At 45.5% G+C, this 24,898-nt stretch overlaps 1 protein-coding gene across 1 annotated transcript in view; it reads left to right on the forward strand.

Annotated features, from left to right (window-relative positions):
• Positions 1-2,926: 2,926 nt before the first annotated feature.
• Positions 2,927-24,898, forward strand: part of CRIM1 (cysteine rich transmembrane BMP regulator 1) — a 208,396-nt gene continuing 186,424 nt past the window's right edge. The window contains exon 1 of the mRNA XM_052648451.1: positions 2,927-3,272. Within this exon, the coding sequence (XP_052504411.1) occupies positions 2,942-3,272 (331 nt within the window). The 5' untranslated portion in view covers positions 2,927-2,941. The remainder of the gene's footprint in view (positions 3,273-24,898) is intronic.

The raw sequence follows: 24,898 nt of genomic DNA on the forward strand, positions 1-24,898 counted from the left end.
TTTCTTATTTGCCACTAGTTACAGGCTTTAAGGAACTATGCTTATTTTCTTTTTTGTTTCTCTATTAAGGCTATGGTAAAGGACCATGTGTAAGGAATTTTCTCAGCTGTTACATCCAAATTCGTGTACATTTGACTTCAATTCCCATGAGGAGTCAGACTATCACCTGTGTTGATCAACCTTCCTGAAGGTTCTACCTCTGGTATCCCAGAAATGATGTCCCTTGCTTGTGATCAATCTCTAGGTTTCTCTAACTTTAATATGTTGCCTTTAAAAATAAAATAAACAAACATAAAAGCAAGACCGTGGCAATGATTCTCTTTTCTTTCAACTACAGTAGCTTTCTCACTTCTGTATTTTTTTTCCATCACCTGACCTTGGCTTTTCCTCTTAAGTCCTACAATGTTATCTGTTACATTTTAATAATGTCTTTATACTTGCATTTGAACAGAAATATAGATAACCTCCTCTGCAAGAGTGGAAAGGGCCTTTTAACACAGCTCAATGATGACAGCTTGTTGGCAAATCCCACGGTAGAGTACTGGTGCCTTGCTGGGGTCCAAGAAACAACCATGTTCAACAGCGTTGTATGTTTTATTGCTCTTGAATTTTGCTGATGGAATATCAAGCATATCTGAAATGATTTTACCACTTATAATACTTATAGTTATAGAACCTTAGGGTATGAGGTCCTTTGGAGATCATCTAACCTGACCTCCTACACAACTACAGGAACTGTCTCTACAACATCCCTGGAAACGAGTCATCTCAACAGCTCTTTAAATGCTTCCAGAAAATGGTATGCTCACTCCCCAGTTTCCACTGCTGACAATCAGTGATAATTAATGAGCCTCTTCCCCTTCTCAGGACAAAGAACTATGATTGGAGCAATGTTTAGTTTTCTGATTCCAATGACTGGGGAATATTCCACTGGTACCTTTGGCTTTTCCATTCAGGATTAGAGTGGTTAAACCAAAATGTTTATAAGAAGTATAAATTTGTTCCGCAAACAGAAGATTTCAAAGGCATCTTTGTTTCTTCTCTCCTTACACTGCTCTGCTATTAACTTTGAGTTCATTAGTCAGGATTTTCAGATCCACTTGGCTGCCACCTTCCTGCAGCCACACCATCTTGGATCAAAAGGTCGGCAGGCCATTCCCATCTCACACCTGCCACAAGATCTGATTTTTCTTTCCTCCCACACTGATCCTAGTCACTTTCTGTTAATTCACTAATTTTATTGACCCTGTAACACATCCTGGGAATGGTGGGCCATTACAGAGCCTATCACTTCGAGATGCTTTTTCTGACAGCTACAGATGAGACACAACCTCCACACGATGCATTCTGCACCATTTCAGCTGCTTCTTTACCTGGTTTAACACAAAGAACATCTTCTTTATTACCACATTCACGGAAAATGAAAAAAAATTAAAACCCAATTTTGTCTACCACCTTGGCGAAAAGGGGGCAATGACAGATGACATTAATGACGCATGAGATATGCAGGTTTAGTCATGTCAAGACTTGTAGTAGTCCAATTCGCCCTTACTCAAGGGAGAAAAATTCACCTCTACTTTCCATCCGCCCCCTCCTTTAATGAAGCACCTCGGCACAGACGGCAGAGCGACAAAACACACCAGGATGTGGACTCGAGCTACAGCGGCCCCCAACAGTCTACCCTCCTATCCTCTGGTATATTTACCTAGACCTTTTAAAGCACTTAATTAATTCACCAGCAGCTTCGCTGGAGGCGTCTCGAGCGTTCCGAGACTCCATTACATAATATCTTTTACAAACTCTATTCCCAGCTCGAGTGGAAGATGGATTCTCATCCAGTTTTGCAAAGGTTCCACGCGTTTTGCTTCCATTTCCCGGGTTTCGATCCGGCGGGCACCCCAGCCAAGGGCTGCAGCCTTCCACTCCGCTCCGAGCTCCGGGTTCCCCGCCACTCTCCGAGCTCAAAGCGTTTCCCGGAGGTGCATCTGCCTCGCCCTCGGGACTCCCAAGCCAGCCACGGTGGCCCCGAAGGCTGGCGGGCGCTCGGGAACGCCGCAACTCTCGTAGCTCGCCGGTGCGCCCGAGCCGCAGCGCGCCGGCGATGCCGTAGCGGGAGAGGCGCGCGAAGACTCGGCCGCAGGGCCGGCTCGGTGCGCCGGGCTTGGGGAGGAGGAGGGGGAGGAGGGGGAGGCGGAGGAGGCGTGCGAGGGAGGAAGGGCCTGGCCGCCGGGGAGGGAGGGGGAGGAGGGGGAGGGGGCCGGCCGGGCCAGGAGGGGTGGGGGGGCAGCCAATGAGCTGCGCGCGGCGCGGGGCGGGGGGGGGGGGGCGCGGGTTGGGGGATGAGGTAGGATGGGGGAGGGCGCAGCCCGAGCGGCGGAGGCTCGAGCCATAAACAAGCGCCCGGAGGAGCGGCGCAGGAGTGAGGCGAGCCGGGCGCGCGGAGCGGACGCCGCGGACCTTCTGCTGCGCCACCGCGCCCACTCGGCGGCTCGGGAGGCGGGGACCGGCCCGGAGGCTGCGCCGCTGCCGCCGCCACAACCACCGCCGCCGCGGGGTCGGCCGACGCGGAGGAGGAGAGAGGGAGGAGGCGCCGCCAGCCGGGGCTGGAGCCGAGCGCAGCCGCCGCCGCCGCCAGAAGTTTGGGTTGAACCGGAGCTGCCGGGAGGAAACTTTTTTTCTTTTTTCCCCCCTCCCTCCCGGGAGGAGAAGAAGGAGGGGAAGCCACTGCTGGCGCCAACGCTAGTGGGCTTCGGGTCGGCGCGGCCCGCAGCGGGAGCGGGGGCCTCGCCCCGCGAGGGGAGGCTCGCCCCGGGGGCCCCGAGGGGGGCGGCGAGGACCGCGGGCTGCGGGTGCGGCGGCGGCGCGTGTGCCCCGCGCAGGGGAGGGCGCCCGCCCCGCTCCCGGCCCGGCTGCGAGGAGGAGGCGGCGGCGGCGCAGGAGGATGTACTTGGTGGCGGGGGGCAGGGGGCTGGCCGGCTGCGGGCACCTCCTGGTCTCGCTGCTGGGGCTGTTGCTGCTGCTGGCGCGCTCCGGCACCCGGGCTCTGGTCTGCCTGCCCTGCGACGAGTCCAAGTGCGAAGAGCCCAAAAGCTGCCCCGGGAGCATCGTGCAGGGCTTCTGCGGCTGCTGCTACATGTGCGCCCGCCAGAGAAACGAGAGCTGCGGCGGCGCCTACGGGCTCCACGGAGCCTGCGACCGGGGGCTGCGCTGTGTCATCCGCCCCCCGCTCAATGGCGACTCCATCACCGAGTACGAAGTGGGCGTCTGCGAAGGTACGGCCGCCCGCCGCGGGCCCCCTCCCACCTGGCCCGCGCCGCCCCCTCGGCGCTGGTGGCGCCGAACAAAGTTTGGCCGAGACTTTACCGAGGAGAGAGGGCTCTTCGGAAAGGAGGGGCGCCCGCCACCCCCGGGAGTGAGCCCCGCGTCCCTGGGTCCCCAGCTCGCTGCTTCCCCGGATGCCTGGCCAGCCGCGGGAGAGGTTGGGTTGCGTGGGTGGAGGCCGGCTGGTGGGAGATCGCCCCCGGCCGCGCACAAACGCGCACACGTGTGGCCCATCGGGTTGGGGTTGGGGTTGGGTTGGGTGGAGTGGCCAGGCTGTGCGCCCGGAGGTGGGGGCGCGGCGGGCAGGGGGCACTGCGGAGGCTATGGCGAGCCCCTCGGGGAGTCCGGCCCCTGCCGCCCTCCCCGCACTAGCGCAGTGTGGAACCGAGTGCTGCACCACGTCCACTCAAGTCCATTTTCTGCTGGCGGAGGAGACGTGTCTCCAGCTCACAGTCCCTGTGTGACTCTTGTATTATTTTTTCCTTGCGCTTTTCCTTCACCCCCTTCCTCCTCCTGCGCATATAAATCAGTTTCAGCTCCGGAATATGTCAGCCCAGGGGAAGTTACAGACGGTGGTTACTCATTTATTTGCCTATTGAAAGCGGTCAAAGGCTTTCTCTCCTGAATGAAGGGAGGGTTGGGGGGGAGGGCGGGGGGCTTGCGCTTAGGAGTGAAAAGTTGTTTCTGTACTATTAGTGGCTGCTTTTTAAGATCAGATATCCGCGTCTTTCCAGTCGCGTTGCTTGTTCTTTTTGTGTGTTTAATAACGAGGATTGTTCTGCTGGTTTCTCCAGTGAAGTATTGTGCACCATGGTGTCTGATTGAAGAAGGATTGGGTTAGTGGAGCCCTCCTTCTTGGGAGAATCACTGCTGATGGGTGTTGGCCTTCAGCCCTGCCCGCCGGCCTCGGGGTGCCTGGTCAGGTTTGGGGTCTAGAGAGACGCAGTGAGTTCCTTTTATTTGGCTAATGCCAAATAGTGAGCACCAGTGAAACGTAGGATCCCTGCTCGGGCTGACGTTGGGGCGGTGATGCTGTTCTGGGCCATCCTGGTGTGCGTGCAGCAGCCTTACTCTGGAGGGGCGGAGGAGGGACAGGCGCCCCTGCTCCTGTCTTCCTCAATACTCACAGCCTGTGCGCAGGAGATCAGGGAGGGGTTTATTCTGAAGCATCCTTCTGTGTGTCTGTTTATTGTGCTGGGAAACTGAGAGAGGAAGTAGATGCCTTAAGAGTCTGTTGAAAGGCTTCTTTGGTTCTCTTTACATACATGCATGCTGGTTGATTATTGTTTACTCAGTCCTGTCCCGCTCTTTTGAGACCCCATGGACTATAGCCCACCAGGCGCCTCTGTCCATGGAATTTCCCAGGCAAGAATACTAGAGTGGCTTGCCATTTTCTCCTCCAGGGGATCTTCCCGACCCAGGGATGGAACCTGCGTCTCCTGCGTTGGCAGGCGGGTTCTTTACCACTGAGCCACCAGGCAGGTTTTAAAGTTTGGACAGTTTTGGAAAATCAGGATGGCCTTTCTGGTTTGGAAGCGAGTGGGCAGTAATGAGTGGAGAGAACCGTTGCCAGGAAGTGCACCGATGCACCCTGAGGACATTGGGATACAAGAGTTTGTTTACCTCCAGCACAAAAGCCTCTCACCTGGTGTTAAGTCCCACCGTATAACATGTTTTTATTTCTCACAAAGAAGAAAAATGGCCAAGAGATTAACTTCTGATACAGTTTTATGTGTTTGACTTTGGGAATTCTGAATGAGTTGGACCAAAAGATGCGGCTTTGAACCCTGCTACTTGGAGTGTGTAATTTACTTAAGCCAGCCTCCCATAAATCTGAAAAGAACAAGCACCCTGAAACAAGGTTAAATGTGGTGGAAACTGCTGTGCTCTGAGAAGGACTTGGGAAGGTTCTAAAGATTCTAACCTTTGTTTTGTTACTTCATGATAGATTTCTGGTGAAGGAAATGAGGAGTTCAGGGAACATTCACACTAATCAAGTGCTTTGGCACCAATGTCCCCGTGTCATAGTATAGAGTTATTTTGGCAGTTTGTTGGTGAGCCTTTTATTCTTCTGAAGTGAGGTGATCCCTCATAGCTTCGTTTCTTCTGTTAACACTCTACACACTTGGTATTAATCTTGAAAACGCTTGGAAGTATTTATTGGCATGATGATTTCACATTTAGTGTTCTTTAACAACACTTTCCACCTAGCCAGCCTGTTTTCAGCTACCAAAACTGTGTGTTCAGGGCATTTTTTACTTTTTTATAGAACTCTAAAAGCCGCAGTTGGATTGCAATCTATGGACCCAAAGTAGAAAGGACAGTGTTACTTAGCATGATGATTGTATTTAGACAGCTATTTCAATAGGGTGTCTAAAATTTCAAGAATTTTCACGTGATTACAAGATTTATGGAAAACAAGATAAGTGAATAGCCTTTTTTCTTCCTCCTTTTTAAGAATTAGAGGAGTCATTCTATGGCAGTAATTACCCTAGAGGATGCTGACATTCTCTTGTTTTTCTCTTAGTTGGCAAAAAATTTCTCAATGGCCAGTGTTTCCCTCAGTTTCCATTTTTATTCAGAAATTTGTGCATAATTATCATAACTAACAAATAGAAATTGATATATTTTGTTCATGAGGAAGTCTTTTGCTGCAATTTCTGCACTAAAATGACCCCTACTGGTTGTATCTGTTAATGAAAACTCTTTTGAAACTTGTTTAACTGACTATGCTGAGGAAAACATATTGCATGGTATAGAAATGTTATCATGTCAACCTGTTTTCATTGACATAATTTAAATACAAATTACATTGCTCTGTCTGCCAACTTGCAGTAATTTTTATTTATATCACTCCCCATACTGGCTTTATGAGAGAAAAAAAATCAGGTTTTTAACTTCAGTTCACAAAGTAAGTAGATAAAGTAGGGTCTGAAATGGACCCCTTCCAAATTGTGGTTTCTTGCCTTAGGTTTTTAAGGCATACTGGCTCATAGTAGGCTCTCAGTGAATGTGCAATGAATACACGGAAGAACAGTTTTTTCCATAGAACACTGAGGGAAAAATATTGTCTGAAAAGGTTAAATGATGCGAAGAGTGAATCATGCGATGCATACACCTGGACTTCTTTTCCACATCATTTAGACTGCTAACTAAGTAAATCCTGACATACTTGTTCCTTTAAAAAAAAAAAAACTCTTTGGCTATGTGTGTATTTAAAGTTGAGCAGAGAGCCAGATACCTCCATTTTTCTCTACTCTGTGAAGTGCTTTCTGGCCCCTGGGAAGATCCCTTTCCCATTTCCACTGATTCATTGAGTCTTCCCGTTGCCCTTTGCAGCTTCCTAAGTGGCCTGCTCCTTGGTTAGGGTGCCTGCCTCTAGGTAAGTTGCCTAGAAGCCATAGAGATAAGTTTGGAGTCTAAACTCCTGAGGGGGAAGACTGAGTGGGAGACCTCTCTGGGACATGAAAGACAGTGTTGAAAAAAAAATACTCAAATGAGATTTTCTAGGAAGAATGTTTGGATTGGCCAGTGAAGTTTATGTTTCAGACAAGGGGTGAGGTCCATTTTTCCTCCTCTGTGGACTCGTATAATATGCTTCTATAAGGAAGGGGGTGGGTGGGGGGAGCATGACCAGCCTTCTCTAAGTAAGGAAAGGGCAGCAATGGCTTAAGATTGACAGTTCGTGAGGGCAGAGTGGTGAGGAACCTAGTGGACACTATAGAGTACTTTGCTCTGAGAACTTTGCATTAGAGCCAGGCGATCCCTATCACAAAGAAGCACTTTTTTCCCACCTGGAGATTATTTACTCAGTGTTTGTGTTTATGGAATGGAACTGTGTTTTCACCTCTGCCATGTAAGAACTGTCTCTTTCAAAACTCAATCCTCCTTTGATTTTCCCCAGGTATTTGAACTTCTCTTTCCGCCCACTTGTCACGGGGCAGTAAGTAAAACCAAGGATGTGGGGTGGGTATTCACAGCAGAGAATGGAATGTTTTCTGAAACTGTTGACGTTAGAAGGTTATGGTTTCTTTTCACTCACTGGAGCTGACGACTCCTTGGAAGAAGGTTTGTGGAGGATCTGAGGTGAGGCCTAGGGAACAGGCTCTAGGAGGCCAGGGAACAAATCAAACCAGTTGGTTGCACACTAGCCACAGATCTCCTCTCATCCATCTGTAATGTAGGACTCAGAGTTAAGAATCCATGGATTTGGATTTTTCCCAGTTAAATAGAGGGGATGGGCAAAGTTCATATTCTTGTACTGATGTTAGAAAAATGAAAACACCCAGAGCTCCTTGTTTTTGAGGAAGGTGTTTCAGTTTCCATCTCAAAAGTCTTTAGGTAAAGTTCTTAGATGCCAGAGACAGAGGCAAGCAGAGGGCCTATGAAATCACCTTAATACAGCATGGGAAGAGGAACCAATGTAAGTAAACAAGGAAATAATTAGTTCTTCCCCAGAGTAAATATTGACAAAATGTGGAGAGTCTGTTCACTGCACGTATTCAAATGACAGGACTTCATGACTTTGATTTTGACTGTCAAGCTTACAGAACCCTCACTGTCGTCGAGGAGTCCAGTCGCATAAAACACTTGGCAAGGGGCGGATGAGTGGCATAGCACTGGAAGGGCAAAAATAGCAAGTCTGGGGATCTTGCTGCCATTAACACGCATTTACTCTACAAGTGCCATGATGAACATACAGGTAAATTTACTGTAATAAACATTATTAATTTATTAAGAAAACCATCTGAATAATCCTTAGAATTTGAGATACAACCAGTTGTGGGAATTATTGGGCTTCCCTTGTGGTTCAGCTGGTAAAGAATCTGCCAGCGATGCATTCCGCCTGCAATCTGAACTGCAAGACCTGGGTTTGATTCCTGGGTTGGGAAAATCCCCTGGAGAAGGAAAAGGCTACCCACTCCAGTATTCTGGCCTGGAGAACTAGCAATGTGGTGCAGGTTTCTGTGTTTGTGGCTTAAAATGTGATGATCTGGATGAACAAGGGGATGCTTCAGGGAATCATGGAGCAGGAATTACAAAGTTGGGGGGAAATAGATAAAACAGATGGCCCAAAAAGATAATGGAGTGGGAGGACTAAAGAATGACAAATGGGAGAGGGGAAAAATACTGAATTCATCTTAGGGCAAGTATGTCATCCTTTGAAGAATAATCCAAAACACATTCCAGACATTAATTGTGAAATTCCTGAAAAATGTGGGTGTGTTTAACGTCGTTCAGGCTAACATGCACTAACTAACATGAGAGATGGCACTAACACGAGAGATGGCAGTGCTGCTTTCGTGTGTAAATACCATCAGGTAGATGATGGTAAAATGAGTGGAAGGTGAATATATTTGAAGCAGGTTCCTATATGACACTGTGTTCCACAGGGCACATGCAGGATGAGGGTTTTGGAGACACCCCAGTAAAGCTCAATTAATTATTTGAGGAAGAAACAGTGGACTAGCCAAGCATGAGTGAATAACAAACTGAAATCCTTCCTGCTCAGAGACTGAACTCTCCAAAGCTGAATTTTTAAAGTTCTGGCTTGTCTCTGCATAGAAATCAATCACTTATTCATTGATCTACTCTGTACAAGGCTTTCTCCTGGAGTGGCAGGGGAGGAGGGGGAGTTGGGAAGCCTGGGGACCTCGCAGACCTGAGCCCTACTCCAGCCACTCTTATAATCAAGATAAAGAATGAGGCGAGACCTTCACAAGTCTATATCATAAGTTCAAGCCAAGCAGAAGTGATTTCTCGGGTCTCTGTATGACTAGTTGGTGAGTGAGATATGTGGTTAAAATTTGTTGTAGGAATCGCAGGATCTGAGGTGATCTTTTCAGGCTCAGGTGGCAAAGCTGAAAAGGAGAATTCAAAGTCCAATAAGGTACAGAAGCCTGAGTGAGAACTATGTTTCGGTGGGGAATAGGGAAGGGATCCTACCCATTCTCAGAGTTCTTGTGATATAGGTATCAAGAGTGCTTCCCAGCATGTCTGAGAATGAGGCTGCGTTCTTAACGCTCTACCAGGTGTTGTTCAAAGTGGCACTTTCCTTTTGGGAGCACTTCTCTCTTTGTTCTAGCTTGTTCCGCTAGGCAGGTGAGTGTCGTCGGCAGTGAACTGAGAACTGTCTGTTTATCAGCATCTCCTGATTTCACCACTCTGCTGCTTGTCCTGGCCAGTTAGTCTGATCAAATCATGGAAAACCTGCAAGTTTGGATAAGACCTCATTGGTCTTCGGGACAGGACAGAGATGTGGTGAACTATTCTTAAGAATGCCCTCAAGGTAAACATTGGTTCATTTGGGTCCGACGTTAAAAAATAAAAATGAAAACTCAAGAGGTTCCTTTTTCTTCTGTAGTTACTAAGTGAACAGGGTTCACTTCCTTATCTCCCTCTCCCAACCCCCATTAATTCCTTGTGAGAAATACTTATATCTTGATCCAAGAGTGTAATGGTTAGAAACTTGGTTTCTGGGGTCAAGTCTACACTCTGCTTCTGTGCATCTACATTTTCTTCTCTGTTTAGTGGGGTTAATAACAGGGTTTCTGTAAAGGACTCGGTTAACCCTGTGAAGCACTTAAAACAACGGTCTTGCATATGGTAAACACTTAAGGACAACAAAGCTACTAAGCAGTAGAAGTAAAATAATCTGATATGGGCTCATTCTCTTGTTCTATTTAACCCTCAGCCATCTGAGTATTTCATCATTGGTGGTTAAGGAGTTTGGGCTCTTAGAAAGGGAGCAGATTATTATTGCATTCAGGTTCCCCCCACCCCCGACACCATAAATTCATCGAGTTAAAAAACTTAAAAGCCCTCTGAAGCTATTTGCTATCTTTCCTCCTAATGCCCATTTATTATACTTGGTCTAAATAGTTTCTGTAAAATTTGTATATTTGGAGTAAAAATAGAGAGGGAGGAATCTGAAATTTTTTGCATTGTGCTGAATCGCTTCAGTTGTATCTGACTCTTTGCGACTCTAATGGACTATAGCCCTCCAGGCTCCTCTGTTCATGGGATTACCCAGGCAAGAGTACTGCAGTGGGTTGCCATTCTCTGCTCCAGGGGATCTTCCTGACCCAGAGGATTGAACTGACGTCTCTTGTGTCCCCTGCATTGGCAGGCAGGTTCTTTGCCGCTAGTGCCACAGGTTGTAGGAACCGTGAATTTAACCATTTGCCTTTGGACTAATATTTGGGGAAGGGGGAACACCTAAACTCATACTTAGTAAGTGTGCATTTTCTGTCACATCGTATTCTGAAAGAAGATTCTGCTCCTACCTCCCGGGGTGTCCACAGTGGCGGTCAGCGTGGGATTCGGCCTGGCTTGAGCAGAACAAACAGCTTGTAGAGCTGCAACTCACCCGCAAAGGGGCCACAGTCTCACTTGTCCCCAAAGTAGGTGCAAACGAGGCAAAACCAGAGGTCAGGCATTCAGCCAGACCATTCCTCCATTCTTTTTGCAGCCCTACCTCTTTCTCGGCTCTGCTCTGCCCATAAGTATTTACTGAGCAGCTGCTGAAGCTCTGGTCTTCGTGATACCACTTACTTTCTCTAAGCTTGAGTTCCCCCAGCTGTTAATAGTGATAGGTACCACCTAGGTTTGCTCTGAGGATTAAATGAAATAAAACTGTGCCTTTGAAATGTTAATGTACACACAGATCACCTGGGGATCTCATTAAGCATGCAGGTTCGGATGCAGTGGGTCCAGATAGGGCCAGAGAGTCCGCAGTTCTAATAGCCCTCGCAGGGAATGCCAGTGCTGCTGGTGCCAGGACCACACCTGAAACAGCAGAAAGATAATGCGTGTGAAGCATGTAGCATGAGTATGGCGTATGATAGTGAGACCTGTGTAATGATTAGTTTTCAACCAAAATAAATGAGATAGGTACCCGACTCTCACAAAGGCTGTGGTCTGAAGGTAGTGAAAACTGGGACCATCTGTTGTAGCCCAAGACAATAATTTACAGTTAGTAAGGCCTGAGCTAGGAAGTGCTGGGCATCTCAGGGGCAGCTAAGAGGGGCCCCAACTCCACCTTTGACTACTAAGAAGGATTTAGTGGGATGCAGTGGCAAGCCAGGCCTGAGGAGGTCTCTACTTGTCTGTGTAGGGTGTGGTAGGGAAAAAGTAGGCCTTGGGGCCAGACAGACCTGTGTTTAAATCAACTGTGTTCAACTGTAAGCCACCAGTTTGCTTAACTGGTTTTGAGTTTCAGTTTCCTTACCTGTGAAATGGAATAGTAATAGGTTTTATCAGGTAATTACAATGAGGGTTGGAGAGAATTATTACATATAATAAATATATATATGATTACATGTATGTGTGTTATGTATATACATGCATAGATGCACAAAAATATGTGTAATGGCTAATAGAGTACCTGGCACTGAAAAAGATAGTTAATATTCCAATTTCTATTCTATTTTTTGTCTTCTCTCTCTCTCTAATTTGTTAGCTTTCTCTCTGTATAAGTTAAAAGAAAATTTCTGCTTTGTGGATTGACTACACTTAACCAAATCTCTTTAACAGGGGATTCCGACAATTATGGTCTCTTGATGTTTGTCAGAGAGGAAGGGACAGTGAATCCCCAAGAGCGAGGGGTATGGTCTCTGTACCAAAAGCATGTTCATAGGTTTGATCCAATATGATTGTAATTCTCAGTTCCTTTAGTGCTTCAGAGAATGTGGCCATCTTGCTCTGTTTTGCAGTTTGAATGCTTACTTCCACAGAGCTATTTCAAATTAGTATTTTTTTAAAAAGGTGACCTATGTTAATATGGATGGCATATGGACTGATGGAAGTGCGTTAAATGGTATTTTATTGTTAGAAGTTTTCTGTGGATTCCCACACATAGCTGGAGACCTCAGAGCCCCCAGGAGCATTGCCAAGGCAAGATGGGGTCACTGGGGTTCCAGAAGAAAGAGCAGCAGGCCCGCTGGCTCAGAGACCAGGGCAGGCTTGTGGATGAGCAGGAGGTGGTGCCCAGGGTACATTTGCGTTGCTCTGATTGATCCGATGTGCTCCATGCATCTTCCACGTGGACTGATGCTGCAGCTTTCCTTTGGACTTGCATTGTGGTTTCTCTGGAGAGTCTGTGCTGCAGTGGAAGGCTAGAAAAGAACACCTAGAATTAAAACATCTGACGTTCTTGTCTCTCTGGTTCCTAGTGTAGGTGAGGTCCCACTTCGGAAAGACAGAACTGTGACTTTTTTCTTTAAGTCCTCTATTTATCTAGTAAATATGGGCTGAGTACTTACAAGGCAAATGCCTTTTGTTGGCTATTATGCAACATGGAGAAGGAAACACAATGATGATACCGTCCTTGAAATCAGTAGTTTAAAACTCTTTATTTTCTTCATGACAACCAAAACATATTACACAGTCAAAACTGATTTTTTTCTTTTTACTGAGACTCTCTAGAACCTATCATTGTAGTGCTTCTTTCATCACAAGTGTGGATATTCAAATATGCAGCCTACAGGCAAGGTGAGAAGCTTCCACATTTCAGAGTTCTGCTTAAGTATTTGTCAAATCCAAAAAGAACACCTTCATTTTGAAATACCCTGGGAATATTTGTTTTATGAATGTTTAAGGAAGAAAGCTAAGGGTTCATTGTGTTTTCAGGTGTTTTACATTTCAAGTCCCTGAGAAGAGGAATCACAAGAGTCTACCCTTTGGAAATTTTAGCTATGTCCTTAGCAACCAGCCACTTTGGCTGTAGCAAGGTAAAAAAAAAAAGGTATAGGCTGTAACTAGACTGTGCCTATCTTATTTAGCATTTCAAAACAAAAACCATAAACAAACATCTCAGATTCAAAACAGAAAGGAATTTCTGGCAGGTCACAATGAAACCTGAGCCTGCAAAATCTCAGTCTACAGGAGTTAATTTAGCATCTTATCCAAAGACCACAAGGGAAACTGTTCAGAACCGATAAAACAAAAGGCATCTCAATATTGGATACTTGCGATACCTCTTCTTCTTCTTTTTCTTTAAAGACTCCAAGAGACCTGACAAGATAAGGCAAAACTGTCTTGAAAAGGTATAGCCAGAACTGGCCTTTGAATATTGATGATTCGTGGGTCTACTTGAGCCCTATAAGTGTGAGGAACCCTGTACAGGGTGTGTGGACTCTGTCCCCTCAGAGTGTGTGTTTATGACTCTGCAGAGGCAGGACACTCCATCATGCTGTCAGACGCACATCTTGAAAACACTTTCCTTACTTTCCATAGTTGGAAGCTTTGCCTGTTTTCAAGGAAAGGGCATTTACATTCTGAGGGAGGAAAAGGGGATAGATTTTTAGACAGTTTTCTTGCTGAAGGCCAGAGTTTTTGAAGGATTGTTAAATGATTTGAGAAAGGTTGGGTGTGCTGTGTGTTCAGAAATACTGAGTTCTTAGATTTCAGACAGATTTCAGGAAAATTTATAACTGTGTCCATTAAATTTAAACATTAAAATGAAAGGCCAAATACATGTCCATATTTTAATCAAAAGAATGAGTGGATTTGTATAGATCATCATTTGTTGCTGGTAGGATTTAGGGCTGCTCAGAAAAGTAGACTTTGCATTCTTGTACATGAATCTAGTACGATTAAGGAGAAAAAATGTAGCCCAGGTCTTCCTCCATCCTCTAATGGCCGGTAACTGAAATAAAACCTTCTCATTGGAGAAAGAAATGGCAACCCACCCCAGTGTTCTTGCCTGGAGAATCCCAGGGCCGGGGGACCTGGTGGGCTGCCATCTATGGGGTCGCACAGAGTCGGACACGACTGAAGCGACTTAGCAGCAACAGCAGCAGTGTCCCTTGACTTGACTTTGCCTTGATTTGTCCAAAGAGAATTAAATAGTTACCTACCTGAAGGCAGGGGAACTGAATCAGATGCTATCTTAAGGCCCTTCTAGTCATAAGATCAATGTTTTTATGACCTAGAAGTCCTGGGCAAGAGTCAACTATTACCTTGTGTCTGCAGAGCCAGAGAAGGAAAAAGCAGTAGTGTCTACATGACTGCATGCCAGATGCCGTAGACGGAAGGACTTGGAGCAAGAGATCAAGAGTTCTCCTGTAGTTATGTTTATTGTGAGGCGGTGGAGACAGCAAAACACAGTTATTGGGAAGTCAGTGACATCTTTTAAACGCTGGTGATCTTTGGACCGCATTAACTGTGGTCTGATCTGGCTCTGAGAGAATTTACACCTCTCTTATGTCTGCGTTGGTCTGCCGCCTTCCACTCTTTTCTCCCATTTTCTCATTTTCTTCATTAGTTATAATGACTGTAAGGTGGGTAGGTGACAGATACTGCAAAGGCAGAAGCTTGAGCAAAGACAGGCCAAAACTTGCCCAAATTCACATGCTCATTTCTGCCTCTGACACTCGGAGAGAGTTGAGTAATTGCTGTTCTTCCTAATACTGCAGGCAGCAGCCAAATTCTCAGCATTCTTTTACCTTTGCTGCTGTTTTCACTTGCCAGGGAGTTTCCTTAAGCAGCAGCTGAATTTAAAGAAGCATAACAGTGATCATGCACAAAAGGAGGGGCCCGGGCTGCAGGGCACTTGCGTCCCATATGGGGAGGGTGAAGTGAATGAGGCTCTGCGGAGGGCCCTGCCACCCCCACGGGGGAGCGCTCTGCACGTGTGCAAGATGGCCAATCTTCAGTGAAGATGTTTCCCGTCCAGGTCAACCGCGAAGCTTGGAAAGTTGTCTCTTGGGGTCTAGAAGCTTCACCCTTACTTTGCACGTTGTCCAGCGACAGGGCTTTGTGCTGCTAGGTGGTGTGGACCTCTGGCTCTTAACCTTGATGTGATACGTATGGGTCTAAAGAATGCCATGCTCAGCCCAGCCCATGGTGGACACCAGTAGTCAGCCCGCTGTGCCTTGTGAATATTACATTTTTGCCAAGAGCAGCCTTCCAGAATGAGGTACTAGTTAATTCCAGTTGGGCATTTATTCATTAATAAGTCTGCTGAGCGCCAAATACTCTTTTGAGAGTATGCGACAGGAGAAAACTCGGCAACTATTATGTGGATCTCTTCCATGAAGCCATGTGAACTGATTTAAGTTCTGGTTTTCTATGACATTCTGCTTTATACACCCAAAGATGATTTTTTTTTTTTTGCTCTAATCTGTAAAACTTTTGTAAGTTTATTAATAACTGAGTAGACGTTTTATGTTGTTAAATGGAGAACACTTCTAAGTGGAGTACTATGGCTTGCTCTGTCTTTCCTCCTTTTCTTTTTTAAAGACAATATTAAAAGTTAAATCCTGTTCCGGCTCTTATCCTCTCTTTCAGGGTAGATTTCTGGATAGCTAGAAGTGTTGGCATCTGAAATAGCCATTGAGGAGGTGTGGGTGGTATTCATTTAGTAACGCGAGCTTTCGCCTGAAGAGCTTCTGCTTAACTCTTCTTTGCTGTTTCAATAGGTCTTTATTTGGTTTTCTTCCTGCTAGGTTGATGCATATTAGCTTAAGAACTTTTAAATTGTGGGGGTAGTAAGAAAACTTTGAATGCCTGAGGCCCTACACTTCTCTCTCAGAAGCAGCCAGAAGGTTTAGTGTGTGTCTGTTAGCAGCAGAGTCTTCTAGAAAGTCCATTTGGTACCTCTTGCACCCACAGCTTTGTGCTGTGGTTTGGCCCTCCTCCTTTCCTGATGAGTCCGTGCCATGACCCAGTGTAGCTGAATCTCATGTGCTCTGAAAGCCATTGGAAAGGCACGTGTTCCAGCATCTTCCCATTTGCCTCCACCTCCTCCCGAGTATGGCTGCATGCAGCTCCCTCTCTGGCTGTACATACCCACCTCTGAAGAGAAGCTGGTGCCAAGGGTCGCATCCTCGGTGAGGACCCTTCCAATAATGGTGTCTGGGCTAGCAGACTGGCAGAAGAATCTGTAGTAATGTTTGGGGGGCGGAGGGGGAAGCAGTGTTTGCCAGTACATAGAACTCATTTGACACTGTTGATTAGAAAGTGCTAAAAACATAAAAGAATCTTTTATGAAGTTGTATACTGGTTTAAGAAGATGTGTCCAGGATGATAAAATGTATCCGCAGCATCAGCAACTGGCCCCTGGTCCAGTTACAGATGTGACTTTGAGAGACAGGAAGTTGTGATAATTCCTTCTTTAAGGCTTTGCATCTAGAGTGTGTGCACGTGCATGTGTGTGCTCAGTTGCTGTGGCACAACACGAAGAATACTTTGCATTGTATTATGGGCATGCTGAGAACAGCTTCCATGCTTGAAGCAGATTAAGTGTACTATCTTCTCTGTAGATCAGCAAACTGAAAATGACTTCTTAATAAATAAAGATGGTGCATTGTTTTATGACATTAAAAAAACCATTTTAATTAAAGTGCTTTGGCTTTTAAACTGCCTGGTTAATTGGGATAGCTATCTGGACAAGTGGAGCTCAGGAAAATGACTGACTTCCTTTCTTGGTGATTGGGACCAAAGTTTTACTATCCTTAAGGCAGTGTGGTCTGATTTATAGTAGATTATCACTAAACATAACTTCTGGCCTTACAAGGGAATTTTACACGTGATAGGAAAAGTAGAAATTTAGGGGGAGAATTGGAACACTGCGGGCGGCAGGGGAGGGGGGGTGGGAGGGGCAGTGGGGGGGTGCGGGGAGGGAGGTGCGCAGAAAGAGAGAGATACAAGAAGCCAGAGGTGTGTTTTGTTGGAAAGAGATAAATCATTTCCAAAGACTGTGCTGGGAAAAGGTGCGCCCTTAGCAAACAAGTTTATTGACTATCTCTTAAGGAAATTGTATTTGATGCTTTGGAAGGAGAAAGGAAAAAGACTCTTCTGCCAATAGAGTTCTGGAAAACTTGAGGGAGATAAAGTATTTACATGCTTTAATAACATAAAACATGTCCAAAAGAAATATATAATTACAGCTGCATTTGGCACTGAAAATAGTCCATATTTTCTAAACTGTGGGTGAATATGTGATCCTGTGCCTTTGCATCAGAAAAGTAGAAGGTGTCAAGGGTTGCAGAGAGAGAAACAGGAAGCGTGACGGCCAGGAAGGAACTGGGAGCTTTATTTTTTCTTGTCCTATGCATAATGATCCCAACATTACTTTTTAAATTAATCTTAGTGTAATAAGCATTTAACTTCCCTTAGAGCCGTAGTAATTTGCATGTTATTACTAAAAGCCCACAGGTAAAGGAAAAGTAGACTCCTAAATTCATTCAGTACCTATGATTTATTTCAAGATTATCTTGGACAAACACCCTTTGAGAACTCAGAAAATTAGGAGGTGTGTTTGACACATACTTCCTAATATCTGTTGCCCTCAAAGGTGTGGAGGCAAAGTAGCCGCTGGAAAATCAATATGGTGTTGACTTTCAGATTCCCCAGAGTTACCTTCACATATCCTTCAAAATGTATTCTCGTCCTCAGCCTCCACTATTTTATGCTGCTTCCTTTGTGAAGCCTTCCTGCTCTGCTGGGAAAAAAATAATGCCATCCTCCCGGTCCTCCCCCTGCCCATGGATAGCGCTTTCTTCTTGCCTTGTTATAGCACTTTTCACACTGTGCTAGAGTTCACATTTCAGTCTCCCGGCCTCGTTGTGATCCCCTTGAGTGCCAGGATAGTGTGTTATTCCAGAGCTTGGCACACAGGAAGAACTCAATGAGCATTTGTTGACTAAATCTCAATGCAAGGTCATCCAAGATATCCTACAAAAACTTTTCCATCTGAATAGTTTGGTCTGTATTGTGGAAACTAAAATAGATGACACTTACCTGTAAAGAGAATCCTAGGGAGAAGTCTCATATTATTGGCAGAAGACAACTTGAGACCGTCTCATGTCCCCTCCTACCCCTTTTTCCCCAAATCATTCTTTTTCTAAATGTTTATTTTTAATTAATTAATCTGGCTATGCTGGGTCTTAGTTGCAGTGTGTGGAATCTTTAGTTGAAGCATGCAAACTCTTGGTTGCCACATACAAGATCTAGTTCTCAGAGCAGGGATCAAACCTGCCCCACCCCACTTCCCCACTTTGGGAGTCTTAGCCACTGGACCACCAGAGAAGTCTCCCCCAGATCATTCTTAGAATTAATTTTTTTAGAGTTTGCTGCAGTGGGTCAGTTTCAGCTCTTATTTATTTTGGCAAATATTTAAAGGCAGTTTTTATTTGTGGGGACTTTTCTTCTTGCCAGTTTATCATACAGGTGTCGTCTTTCATTCACCAAGCCTTCATCCATTAGTAAGAATTATCCTTGTGGGTAGCTATTTATAAGGTCTTTACCAGCCAGGGATCTTGTGCCTGTAGCGGTGGAGATGCTGTGGCAATCAGCTGCTTGTAAACAACTGATAAACAAGTATGAATTAGTTCCAGGTGACCATATGAATAATCGGTGATGATGAAACAAACTTCTGGATTCTCAGTGAATCCAAGATTGGGTCTAAGACGAGAATGTTGACACATGAGGAGGGAGTTTAACAAACCGCACTGGATAGTCTGAGTGCTGTGCCAGTGAGTGACACAGCCTGTTTACTGCCCCCAGGTGATCTGCACGTGTCCTCAGGAATTTAACTGTACAGCTTCTTTGAGGAAGGAACAGGAGGGTTGGAAGTGTATGACTGTGAATAATAAAAACGACTCACAATGGTTTTCACAGGAAGTCCATAGGAATGCAATATAAGGAATTTAAAAAGCAAAATCCCATTTGGATTCACTCCAAGCCCTGTGACTTCAGAGATGGAGGAATTCTTGATGACTCATGGCTAGAGTCCCAACTTGTTATTGAGCAGTGTGGAGTTGTTTTTTCCTTCACAGTTAGCCATGAACCCATTGCTTGTTTGTTTGTTTGTTTGTTTTTCTGAAGGTCTGAAAGTGGTTTGCAAATTCAGACAGTGCAACTTGAGACACTTACGGACACAACAGTAAATTACGACCTTTGGGTCATACATTTGGCGCTAAGCTTTTCAACTGGGAAAGGAAAGCAATTTGGTCAAGATCAAGTATACAGGTTCCTAGACAACATAGAGCTATCCTGGATATAAGCTCAGGCACCCAGACCCTTTTATCACTCTGGTGAATGTGCCCAGGGAGGTCCATTGTCTTAGGCTAAGTTTAAGGGCAAGTTTAATTTTGATGTCACCGCTGTAGCATGTCCCTTCAACTTTCCCACCTTAAAGAGCCTCGTCTCGCAACCTGATGGTGATTGTTCACAGTGTGGGTGTCATGCATTGGTGGCTTTCCAGTAACTCACTTTAAAGCCTTTTATTCTTCACCACTGGTTGTTAGACAGTGGTGGGAGGAGGGCAAGCTGAAACTGATTGCTAAGTGAAGTTATTAATATAATGCTTAGCTGGCAATGAAAGGTGAAGGTTCTAAGTGAGAGAATTTTTGAGAGTCCATTTGATGTTCCTCTAACTCTTGAAAAATACTTTTTAACTTTCATGTGGCTTCATTACTGTTGAAAGTTTAGAAGTCGGCTCTCAGACCCTGGGGGCAAGTGTGTTCTCCCCAAGTGCTGTCTTGTCTTCCTCTTTATCAGCAGGGGGAGTATTTGGCTTAAATGGTGGAGGCTGCTCAACTCGGAGACGTGTGCCCCTCAAACCTGGGCTTCCTCAGTTTATTTGAGGTGATGGGTGAAGGTCCAGAGCTGTTCTTGCTGCTGGAACAGCACATTTTATCCTGAGACTTTAATAAAATAAATGAATGGAGGCAGAGGACTGGGAAACACACTTGAAGGAGGGAAGGGCCCCTTAGGTCAGAAGCCAAGGTAAACAGTCCTTGTAACTGGAAAGGAGACTTCCTGGAAGCCATGGACCAGCAGGAGAGGGTGTGAAGTGTGACCCGCAAGTACCGTTTCCAGCTGTATAGATAGCCATGTTGCTCTGAGTCCGGAAAAGTACCTCACAGAGCTATGAGAAGCTGGTTTCTTGAACCCCGACTCTTACTGGCTGTCCTGCCTACAGCCACACCCAGTGACAGCACTTGGTGGGGTGGGGGGTGGGGGGGCGGATTTCATGCTCATGCCAGAGAAAGCAAGCAGATGGGGCTCTCTGAAGAGTAAAGACTGACTCGTCAGTGCCCTAGGGAAGCCTTGCAGGGGAATCAGTGGACTGGCAGCGGGCAGTGGGCAGGCTGCACATATGCCTGTAATTTAGAGTTACTGGAAGCACAGACCCTGTCTTTTGTTCCAGTAGAAAACTCTCATTGCAGTGGACAGCTGTACGCACATTGTAAATGACATGTGCACACACATCCATATACGTAATGCACAAATGTGTGAAAAAGTTCCTCCTGGGGTCAGTGTTCTTGTCTGGAGAGTCCGTCTGTTATGTCCATTTCTCTGTGATGATAGCATTTTCTTCTAATTGGAGTGTTAGGTTCTGTTAACTCCCACAGAAACAACAACAAAAAAATTCTGTGTGTGCCATTATTAATCTATATAGGTAAGCACATGTAGATTGTAAGCAACTTACATAAAGCTGTGGGCATCTCGCTCCTGCACCTTGTTTGCTGCAGTTAAGAAGGTCCTCATCAGATCTGCGTTGGCTAATGTCCTACTCTGGCCATGTGTCAAAAAGGTTAGACCATCAAAAGGACTGATATAGAAATTCCCTAGAAATGTTCATGCTCAGAGATTCTTGGAGCTTAGTTACATGTGGGGAAAGGCCTTGCCTTGTAAAAAGAGACCCAAATCCCTTTAATGATCAAAAGTGTTACCTAAATTTCCTCTCTATAGTTGTATTTCTTGAACATCTTATTTCCCATAACTAAGTATTCACCCTGAGGCCAAATACTAGGTATCCTGCCTCCTTTTTAAGAAAACTATTATAAAGGTAACATAACTTTACTTTGCCAACAAAGGTCCATCTACTCAAGGCTCTGGTTTTTCCAGTGGTCACGTATGGATGTGAGAGTTGGACTGTAAAAAAAGCTGAGCGCCGAAGAATTGATGCTTTTGAACTGTGGTGTTGGAGAAGACTCTTGAGAGTCCCTTGGACTGCAAGGAGATCCAACCAGTCCATTCTGAAGGAGATCAGCCCTGGGTGTTCTTTGGAAGGACTGATGCTAAAGCTGAAACTCCAGTACTTTGGCCACCTTATGTGAAGAGTTGACTCATTGGAAAAGACTCTGATGCTGGGAGGGATTGGGGGACAGGAGGAGAAGGGGACGACAGAGGATGAGATGGCTGGATGGCATCACTGACTCGATGGATGTGAGTTTGAGTGAACTCCGGGAGTTGGTGATGGACAGGGAGGCCTGGTGTGCTGCGATTCATGGGGTCGCAAAGAGTCGGACACGACTGAGCAACTGAACTGAACTTTACTAGACAGTCTGGAAAACAGAAGAGAAACAGTGACCCAAAATGCTCATTTTCCAAGGGCAATCAGTTTTGTGTTTTTATATATACATCTTGTGTAGTCTTTCTCTACATGCATATATTTTTGTATCCTACACTGTACATCTTGCTTCTTTCCACTTAAAACTGTCTGGTCTCTCTCTCTCTGCCTCTGTCTCTATATACATATATTTTATTCACATCTCGTATCTTCTTTCCACTTAAAGTTACACCAAATGCATCTTCCTGTGTTGCTTCGCAGTCTCTGTTGTGATGTCAGCAGATTAATCTAGGTGTACTGACTGCAACTTTCACTTCCTCTCCCGAGGACAGTGTAAAAGGCAAGAAGTGAAAAAAAAATCATCATTCAAGGTGAATTTAGGGGAAAATTCTGTGTAGTCTTAATTTGTTTTCATGAGTGCCTGGGCTCTCCAAGCAGATGCCCATGATTGTCCCCTGTCCCCTTACTAAGTTTCTGACCACTTGTCTCTGGGATTTGTGGTGTGAGTTCTGTGGCCCTTCATTGTTCTGTCTTAGATCTTTGCTGCCACCAGAATTGTACTGACTCTGAGGACAGCGAAGCTCTGTAATGACTGTGGGGTTTGGGCAAATAACCAGCCCACTGGGTAGAGACATTTTAATTCTGTTGCTTTTTGGTACTGCATTATTGGATTACGAATGTTTACTTAGTATGAAAAATGGATAATTAACCATGCCCTAAATAGGGACTAGATATTTACTCCAAGATGAATTTGCAGCCTTTGTGCTTTGCATGCCTGTGACATATGCTCTTGTTACCGACATTACCGATGATTCTAAGGATTTGAAATAGTTGCCCTCTTCTACCAGAGGACTAGGAGTTATCCAGCAAGGCACACATATAACACTTCAAAAAACCTGGATCATTTTTGCGATTAAGTTTGCTGAAGTTCTATCAGGGAAACACTGTTTTTCCTTGTATTATTATTGATGATATAATATTAAAAATGGTTTTTACAATTTAGATGCCAGTTTTACATTCAAAAGGTACAGATATTGTTTCAGATTCATTTCTGTAATTTTTTAAGTTAAAATACCGGTTCTCAGTTGTGCAAACTGAGCAGAATCAAATCACCGGGCTTCAGAGAGATTTTATATAAATTCCAAGTGCTTCTTAGATTATCAAAAGGAAGACCTAAATTGTATTACCTCTTTAATATTACAGTTTCTGAATCATAAATCTTTGAAAATTTGTGAATCATGCATGATACATACCAGTCAACATATTTCAGTCCAGAAAGCACTGGACATTTACCTTGCCTGACTTCTTGTCGGTTGGAGAGAGTACCTGTTCAGTCTTCTTTAAGCCATAGCATACAGCAAAGCAGTGTGTGTGCACAAGTAGATTTTAATAAATACTTTTTGTATGGGCGTATTGATTTAAAATATAGAGTACACTTTGTATTGAAAAGGTAATTTGAAGGTGAAATCACATCAAATGTAATAGTTTAACCTTGGATATTTGTGGAATTTTAAGCTCTTTCATGAGACAAAGTGTTTTGTTAAGGTTTTTTCAAAATTAAAGCACAAAGTTTAACAGATACTTACATTCAACAATAATAAGCAAATAATTTGACATTTGCTACCACCACCAAAATATGTGTATTGAAACTGTGTCTCCAGGATGAATATAAAGAGGCATGGGAAGGCAGCCACTCTTTGGAAATAAGTGTGACACGGGGGAGAGTGCCTGTAGCTCCTGTTGTAATCAATTTATAAAACTTTATTTGAAAGTGGGAATCAATAGATTGCCTCCAGTGCAGAACAGTTAATCATTAACCAGTTGATCTTTATTATGAACCCAAACTGCTTATATTTTCTTTTCAGAACCTTCCTAATAATGTGATTACGAATGTCTAAATCAATGGAGAATGAAATGGGCGTGTGTGTTCCTTGTCCCATGATAGAGAGTAAGCCTCTGTGTTCAGAGGAACGTTCCTGCAGCGGCTGAGTGCTAGCGCAGCATCGCTCGGCTGTGTTTCCTCGCTCACAGAGCCCTGGAGCTTGGCCAGCTTGGGTGAGGGGGAGGAGGAAAGGTTTGGGTTTGAGAGCCCTGAGTTTATTTCTGGCTGTTGAGATGTGAGACTGTGGGAGCAGTCATAAATAGAGTTTGAGGGAGGTTCTCGCCAGGGTAAGTGCTGGATGGATTTGCTTATGGATGGGTCTGCTTTTCGCAGCTTCACGCTTTTACCTCTCAGAGTTGGTGCTTCCCAGGTGTGAAGCTCAGTGTCTGGGGCCCATTGGTATGGGTGTCTCAGAAGTCTTCCCCCAGTGGACCGATCACGGCCACGCTGCTCCCTTTCTTTCTGCAGTTGTGGTGAAATAACTTCCCGACCTGTCATGAGACCTTATTTTTTTAAAATAATGAACTCCAAGTGTCCGCATATATAGCATTTGGGGCAGGAGTGGGGCGAGGTGTGTATGTGAGGCTTTCTGGCTCTGTGTGTACCTGGGTATATATTACCGTGTACAGGGGCACTCAGCGAGGGCAGCAGCTCTGAGCCCCCGAGCTCCCCGGAATCTCTGGTCTCTTTGTGATCACCGCTTCCCCCTCTGCAGGTTCTGAGTCCTTTTCCGCTGCTTCCCACCCATGTGGGTTCAGGAAGCCTCACGTCCGTGCCCGCCCTGGGTCAGCCCCATCTTGCACACAGGTGCTCTCTGCTGTCACGAGCTCGGGGACACTGCCCAGCCTGCCCGACCACAGCCCTCCTTGTCTTGGGGCAACTCGCCTGCTTTCAGTGGTGGCACTGGCCCGGCTCCCAGTGCTGGCCCTGTCTCCTCGGCTCTGTTGCTTGCTCGCCAGACCGTGAATCACCCTGGACTTGGGGCATTTTACCCGCCTGAAGGGCTCATAGGCATTGCCAGGTCGCTTTAGGGTTGCGGTCTTCCACACTGCCCAGAGGGAATGACTTCTCAGGAGAAATGCAGATAATAAGTTCCTTAAGGAGAAACCATGTTTTATTAATGAGAGAGGCAGTATTGTATACTAGAGGGTGTCCTGGCTCTGAAGTCAGTTCATTGTCCCACCCAGCGACTTGCCTGGTGCATTATCCTGGCCAAGCTACTTGACCTCTGTGTGCAGTTTCCATCTGTAAAATAGGATTGTTAGGAGGAATGACTTAAGTTGACTCATTTGTGTAAAGCACTTGAAGAGTGGCTATACATAGAAAGTGCATGCTAAATGTAAATTGTCATTTTTTTCTGAACACCGTGGTTTATACATAATAGGTGCTCA

Source organism: Budorcas taxicolor, chromosome 11, assembly GCF_023091745.1.
Source record: "Budorcas taxicolor isolate Tak-1 chromosome 11, Takin1.1, whole genome shotgun sequence".
NCBI classification, from domain to species: domain Eukaryota; kingdom Metazoa; phylum Chordata; class Mammalia; order Artiodactyla; family Bovidae; genus Budorcas; species Budorcas taxicolor.